The sequence below is a fragment of the Myotis davidii genome, unplaced genomic scaffold (genome assembly GCF_000327345.1).
Source record: "Myotis davidii unplaced genomic scaffold, ASM32734v1 scaffold1007, whole genome shotgun sequence".
Classification (NCBI taxonomy): Eukaryota; Metazoa; Chordata; class Mammalia; order Chiroptera; family Vespertilionidae; genus Myotis; species Myotis davidii.
The window spans coordinates 146,900-154,816 of NW_006298359.1; the positions used below are offsets into that span (position 1 = coordinate 146,900).

Below are 7,917 nucleotides of genomic sequence, written 5' to 3' on the forward strand. Positions count from 1 at the left end.
ACCCCGCCGTGCCCCCTTCCCGCCGCCGCTCCCCTCCCCCTTGAAACTGACGTCGTCCCCGCGGGTCTCGGCTGCGCCCCGGCTGCGGGCACCCCACCTTCAGTCCTCTCCGCTCCTGGACGCGCACCCCTCCCTCCCGGCCAACCTCTCCCCTCTCCAGCCCCGGCGCCTGACCGGCCGGGAGAAGATGGAGACGGGGGTGGGACCGAGCTGTGGCCCACGCTCAGGAGGGGGTCGCCAGGTGGGGCCCCGGTCAGTGTAGACGCCAATGAGGACGTGCCTGGAGTTGGCGCTTCGGCAGACACGAGGAACAGGGAGAGAAAGGTCCAGCGCGGAGGCGCCGCGGCCCCAAGTCCTCGCCTCCTTCCCTCGCCTCCCCGTGCTTTCCCGCCCCGTTGCAGCCCAGTCCCTCGCTGCATGCAGTTGGGTCCGCCAGGGGGGAGGCCGCCCTGTGCCGGAGACCGGGGCCTTAGGTGTGGACGCTTCGCGGGCTGCACAATCTCCTGGCCGAGGGAGGAACTGAGATTCGAATTAGTTACTACAAATTAAAGACCTCATGTGCGCCCTCAATGTATGCAGGCATGAGGGTCATTATGAACCCAGGTCCCTCTCAACACAGGCCTACCCAATTGCTTTCCCTCCGTCCGGCCCCACGCAGGGAGGGAAGGTGGACAGGAGGGGTCACCAAGATAGAGAAATCAGCCGTTCTTGGGTGAACGTGATGTTTGACCAGCAGAGGACCAGCCTTCTGCTCTAGACACCTCTTTGATACACTTCTCGTTCTTCGGAGGCTTCCCTTGAGGGAGATTTTGATTGCCTCTTTACTTTTCTTCCCCAGCCATCCAATACCCACCAGCTGGACCCACAGTGTGTCCAAGGAATTCGTTATTGATAGCTGTTTCATAAGACTCCAGTCACTGCTGAATATTTAAAAGAGACTTTTCGGCCCTCTTTTCAAGAAGTTGAAGTTATTGGCCTGGGCTCAGTAATACACTCTTTAGTATAGTTGCCATGAATTTATCACTTTTCAGTAGTTCTAAATGTCCAAATGCACAAATAGAATTGGGATATTGTATAAATCGTTTCATTCCAAGAGAAGGGCACACTTCCTCTAGAGCAGTGGTCAGCAAACTGCAGCTTGCGAGCCATATGCGGCTCTTTGGCCCCTTGAGTGTGGCTCTTCCACAAAATACCGACTTCTGCGCAGGGGCCATGAAGTTTCAATCACACTGTACGTGCGCACCTGCACGTGGGATTTTGTGGAAGAGCCACACTCAAGGGGCCAAAAAGCTGCATGTGCCTCACGAGCCACAGTTTGCCGACCACGGCCCTAGACTAATCTGATAAAAGGAAGAATCATATCAGACTTTCCTAAAAAGAAGAGGTTGTTACCCTTGCCTAACTAATTCTGCTTATTATTATTTAAAAGAAAGAACAGTGGCAGAGAATCTGGCTTAGGCTCCAGTGGACTACTGCAACAAAATTCTGTGACGTTAAACTTTAAAATGTATCTAATTTAAGAAATCTTAATACTTTGATTTTTATAGCACTGCACTTTCTCAAACTCCTTTTTCATCCGTTAGAAAAATATGTCAGACTAGGCATAGAACAGGGGTGGGGAACATCGGCCCATGGGCCATATAAGGCCTGCAAAATCATTTGGTCTGGCCCTGTCAGGGCATTAGGTGTGAGTTAATTAAATGTTTGACAAATATAGCAATTATTTTTCTTTTATTGTTTCCTTTTTTTTTTAACAAGCTAATTTTTAAGTTGATAATTTTGTATGACCCACAAATGATGTTATAAAGATCCAAATGGCCCTTGGCAGAAAAAAGATTCCCCACCCCAGTCTAGAAAATTGGTTTTACGATACAAGTGGGATGGGCCTGGATCAGTAGTATGTTGGGCTACAGTTAAGGGAAGCCTCTGTTTCTAACAAGGGAAAGCAGAGGCAAAAGACAAAAGAGATGGGGAGGTGGGGAGGAAAAATCAGTTTGCTGCATAGGAAAAAACATTAGATTGATGGCTGGGAGTCACAAGTTTTGGAGCTAGAGAAACAAAAGCGAGGTTGAATCTAATGGAAGAAAAGATGTAAAATACCAACATGGGGCTAAATCTAGAATTAGGGTTTTACATGTGGGTAAATGTTGGGGCAAGGATGCAGAAAAAGAAAGATTTAAACCTCCAACTAACATTTTTCTCTGCCTCCTTCCTATCCCTAAGTTAAATAATGGCAGAGACGAGTCTGTTAGAGGCTGGGGCCTCTGCAGCATCCACCGCCGCAGCTCTGGAGAACTTACAGGTGGAGGCCAGCTGCTCTGTGTGCCTGGAGTACCTGAAGGAGCCTGTCATCATTGAGTGTGGGCACAACTTCTGCAAAGCTTGCATCACCCGCTGGTGGGAGGACCTAGAGAGGGACTTTCCTTGTCCAGTCTGTCGAAAGACCTCCCGGTACCGCAGTCTCCGGCCTAATCGTCAACTAGGCAGTATGGTGGAAATTGCCAAGCAGCTCCAAGCTGTCAAGCGGAAGATCCGGGATGAGAGCCTCTGCCCTCAGCATCATGAGGCCCTCAGCCTCTTCTGCTATGAGGACCAGGAGGCTGTATGTTTGATATGTGCAATTTCCCACACCCATCGGGCCCACAATGTCGCACCACTGGATGACGCCACACAGGAGTACAAGGTGGGGAACCAGACACATGAAGTCAATGTGGGGCAAAGGGAGGAATACAGCAGAGGGAGGCTCTCTAGATAGAGGATCGTAAGCTCCTGAGAGCAAGACTATGTCTGGGTCTCACTCTGTAGTTCCCTCTAACATACATACACAGGGGACACAAAGTACATCTGCCCAGTTATCCCCAAGCATGAAGAACAGTGGTGAGGAGTACCCCAAAATTTCTCTCTGACCTTTCTAACACATTAGAGCATGAGGGATCTTGGACTATAACATCCTATATAATAAAGAGGTAATATGCAAATTAATCCTCATCCCCTCACAAGATGGTTGCCTACGACTGGACAAGCAGGCTGCATTGAGCGACCAGGCCAGTAGGGGGGTTAGTGGGGGAGGGATGACCAAACGACTGAACAGCAGGCTGCATGGGGTGACCAGGCCAGTAGTGGGGTTAGTGAGGGGCGACCAGGCTGGCAGGGGGGACGGCAGTTAGGGGCAACCAGGCCAGCAAGGAAGGCAGTTGGGGGTGACCAGGCCGGCGGGGGCGGGGGCAGTTAGGAGTGACCAGGCCAGCAGGGATCTATATAAAAGCCTAAGCCACCGTTCGACCATTCAACCGGTAGCTATGATGCACACTGACCACCAGGGGGCAGATGTTCAATGCACAGGCATGGAAACATGGAACAGACTAATGAATCTCAGAGGGGAGGAGGGAAGGCAGAAAGAGATTAAGCAAAGATCTTATATGCATGCTAGAGGCCCAATGCGCGGATTCATGCACCAGTGGGGTCCCTCGGCCTGGCCTGCGGGGATCAGGCCAAAACTGGCTCTCCGACATCCCCCAAGGGGTCCCAGATTGCAAGAGGATGCAGGCCAGGCCAAGGGCCTCTAGTATTTTTCATAATGAATGAGAACACATAGAGAAGATCCACGTTAGGAAGAACTGAAAAGTGGTCTGGTTTCCTCATTCTGTCCCCTGCTCAGAGTATCCTTCCCTTTCCCATTGGTACTGGGAAGACTGTCGTTTCAGTTGAGACTGAACCAGTCTGTTGTTTGCATCTTCCCCAGATAATGGATAACATGACATCTGGTTTAAATTATTGCTGGGACAGAGAGTAAATGTTTGAGTAACAGAAATTAGAGCTGCTAATGTCTTAGCACTTTATCAAGTAGTTTAATTAATTATGTTAATAAAATCCTAATAAAGAGGGAATATGCTAATTGACCCTCACGCCCACAGCCAATGAGGGAATATGCTAATTGACTGTCCCACCCTCAAAGATAGCAACGCCCAGTACCCTCAGCCGCATGCCTGCCTCCGGAGTCCCCCAATCCCCTCAGCCGCCCAGGGCCGGCCTAAGGCACAGGAAAGCCTCAGATGGCGGCTGCCCAGCCATCCAGGGCCGCCCAAGGTGTAGGCAAGCCTCGGATGGCAGCTGCCTGGCCGCCCAAGGCTCAGGTAACCAGGGCCAGCCGAGGTGCTGCCGGCAGTGGCAGCAGCAGAGGTGTGATGGGGCGTCGCCTTCCCTGATCGCCGAGTTGCCTCCCGCCCCTGAGGACTCCTGGACTGTGAGAGGGGGCAGGCTGGCTGAGGGACCCCCCACCTCCAGTGCATGAATTTTCATGCACCAGGCCTTTAGTCTTGGAAATAAGATTTAAGGTTGTTTATAAGTAAGATTTCATTATATTTTCAGATGGTTAGAGTTGAATGGAAATGCAAGTTTAAAGATGGACATCAAGGTCCAGAAGGTCGCTTTGACAGTAATAGGAGTTACTTGAGTTAGAAGGTGGATGGGGTTGGTGACCGCTGGACCACTGAGGTTCAGTGAGAGGACATTTACCCCCGTGTAACACCCTAATTCTAGATTTAGTCCCACATTGGTATTTTACATCTTCTCTTCTGCTAGATAGAAAAAAAAATTGGTGAGGAAGGAGGGTGATAGAGACAGGCTGGTGGCAGGAAGAGAGAACTGTAAGAAGTTAACATCACAGTGACAGGCAAGGGAGGAAATTGGCTCAAGAGCTGGTGAGATGGGTGGGATGCAAACAAATGGTTTAAAACAAATGCCTTAACCTCGAATGTAGGCTATGCCAGCCAATCTCAGATGCCACCTCTCCCACTTCCTACCCTCAGGAAAAACTGCAGAAGTGCCTGGCGCCTCTGGAGCAGAAGCTGCAGGAGATCACGCGCTGTAAGTCCTCAGAGGAGCAGAAGCCTGCAGAGCTCAAGGTAAAGGCAGGCAGTGAACCCAGCACTAACACAGTATGTAATCCACCAGTGCTGATTCATTAGAAAAGTGGTGGTATTTCCTCAGGCTTGACGGTCTTTAGACATTGCGCTTACATTGCTTGTCATGGATTAAGTATTGAGGAGGCTGGAAGCGGTAAAGGACAGGTGGAATGTCTTACATCTGGCGAGTTCAGGGGGCTCGTGCCTGTTGTCTCCTGTGCTGTGTGCAGCAGGGAAGGAGGCTGCTCTGCTGAGTGTGCAGGGGAGGACTTTCTTAGAGGGATGGAGGAGAGGAGAATTTGGAAGGTTCACTCGGGAGAAAGGGAGAAGGAACTGACCGAGAACTCCCAGAAGAACTGTCCGATGACATTCTCTTAACCCCAGTGAGCTCGGGAATGACAGGTGTGTTCCGGGATGCTCTTCCTCTTTCCTTCCTCTACCTGCAGAACCCTGTCCGTGCTCGGGCAGCGGGAAAGGCACGTTCTGTGCAGCTTTTCCCGACCCTTCAGAACTTAGCTTTCTTCCTTTTCATATATTCCGGCATCTCCTTCAGAGCACCACCATGTTTGCAGTGTGGTGTATTTGTTTCTGTCTTATTTCTTCTAATGGTCAGTGAATAAGTATTAATAGTAGCAGTAATAACTAGTATTTATTGAATTCTGTACATTAATTCATTAGATATTCATGACATTCCAAGCTTACAGAATTGTATTAGGTCTTAGGGTTCTGCCCTGGTTGGAATCCTGAATTCAACTAGACTTGGTACAAGGGGGACATAGAGAAGCCAGAAGTCCCAGCGGTCATCTTTGGCAAGCGGGAACTCAGTTCCTCGTAAGGTAGCTGTTACACACACACTCCCCCTCCCCAAGTGTACACGGGTGGGAACAGCTTGGATAGTCCAAGGCTAATCCAAGATCACACAACCAGTTTGTAGCAAAGCTAGGGATACTAGTTCTGCATGAGTCAATAAATATTTCTTAAGCTTCCAGTAAAGGTCAAACCATGTATTTGACACTGGGAAACAATGATGAGCAGAAACAGCCCTGCCCTTCTTGATCTTACAGTCAAGTAGCAAAATAATGACATGGTATAAAAAGCATAGGTGCCGGTTCACGAGGGGACAACACAGAAATTTGACCTCATTAAAGGATGCCAGAAGAAATAATGAGCTTTTGGTATCACCAGAAATTAAACACATATTTGAAAATAGTAGAAACAGTAATTTCTTAACAATGACATTTCAACAGAAAGCAAGTATTGATACCTTAGTCCTTTATACATTTTAACAAAGTAAGCATTTGATTTTTGTTGTTGTTAAACCTTACCTGAGGATATTTTTCCCATTGATTTTTAGAGAGAGTGGAAGGGAGGGAGGGAAGGAGGAGGAGAGAGAGAGATAGAAACATCGATGTAGGAGAGACACATGGATTGAGTGCCTCCCGCAAGTGCCCCAACCAGGGTCAGAGATCGAACCTGCAACCCAGGTATGTGCCCTTGACTGGGAATCAAACTGGAAACTCTTCAGTGTGTGGGCCAATGATGCTCTAACCACTGAACACACCAGCGGGGCTGAAATTTTTTTTAATTGAACTAATTTTGATTGCAAAGGTGAGTTTAAAAGAAAAATTCTTGCCCTAACTTGTTTGGCTCAGGGGATAGAGCATCAGTCTGCAGACTGAAGGGTCCCAGGTTTGATTCCTGTCAAGGGCACATGCCTGGGTTATGGGCTCAATCCCCAATAGGAGGCATGCAGGAGGCAGCCGATTAGTGATTCTCTCATGTTTCTATCTCCCTCTCCCTTCCTCTCTGAAATCAATAAAAATATATTTTTAAAACGTTCTTTGATCTTTTGAAAGGCCCCAGAGAAACTTAAAATAGGTGAAAACGAAGCTTCTTCCCAGTCATTAACTTCCCTCTTCCTGTTGATCCTCTTCCTAAAGGTAAAGGATCGAGAGGGGAACAAAAATTTTAAACCCTTCAAAATACATAAACAGACTGTGGTTTTTACAGATGTAAGCTACCATTTCAATGGTTTCAGAAACTATCACTAGCCTTTCTGTTTCTTAAATTCTCACCTGAGGATATTTTTTCTATTGATTTTCCGACAGAGTGGAAGGGAAGGAGTGGGGGGAAGAGAGAGAGAGAGAGAGAGAGAGAGAGAGAGAGAGAGAAACGAGATGAGAGAGACACATGATTGGTTGCCTCCCTCACAATCAAACCCAAAACTGCATGATCAAACCCAACACCAAGGTACATGCCCTCAACCCTTCAGTCCATGGGCCAACATTAACCACTGAGCATCTGGGCAGGGCATCAACCTTTCTATAGTGACCATTTGAGTTCTCCTTCCTCCTCCCTCATCTCCACCTCCAGAATCAGACCCAGTGCCCTTTTATTTTATTTTTTAAATATTTATTGTTGAAACTATTACATATGTTCCCCTTTTTCCCCCGTCGACCCCCTCCAACCCACCCATGGCCTCCACCCCAGGCCCTCACCACCCCACTGTCTGTGCCCATGGGTTATGCATATATGCATACAAGGTCTTTGATTGATTACCTCCCACCCACCACCCTCCCCCACCTTCCTCCTCCCTTGCCTCCCCTCGGAGATGATCCAATGCCCTTTTAAAACTAATGTGTTAGGGTGACGAAGGCCTGGGGTGGGGTGGGACCCAGGTAGAGGAAAAAAGAGGGATAATCTCAACAATAAAAATTAAAGAAATAATAATAATAATTTGTAATTAACCATGCTGAAATGATAATTATTCATAAAATAATCTATCTACATAATTTTAAAAAGAAACTGTCATGCAGATTAGGCCGGGACGCCATAACGGTTCACACCAGACTGGAGGAGGCTGAGCGGGCAGGTGAGGCCCAGAGCGGAGACGGAGACAGAGACGGGGCCAACAAGCTGCCGCCCCGGCTGGGGCTGGCCCCCGGGAGCCGGAGTAGACACAGACAGGGACCTGGGGCCGCCCCAGCACAGGCCCGAGAGGAGACGGGGAGGG

At 48.8% G+C, this 7,917-nt stretch overlaps 1 protein-coding gene across 1 annotated transcript in view; it reads left to right on the forward strand.

Annotated features, from left to right (window-relative positions):
- Positions 1–1,864: 1,864 nt before the first annotated feature.
- Positions 1,865–7,917, forward strand: part of LOC102761640 (E3 ubiquitin-protein ligase TRIM39) — a 12,112-nt gene continuing 6,059 nt past the window's right edge. Inside the window, exons 1-2 of the mRNA XM_006774033.2 lie at positions 1,865–2,683; positions 4,809–4,904. Coding sequence (XP_006774096.1) covers positions 2,231–2,683; positions 4,809–4,904 — 549 coding nt within the window. The 5' untranslated portion in view covers positions 1,865–2,230. The remainder of the gene's footprint in view (positions 2,684–4,808; positions 4,905–7,917) is intronic.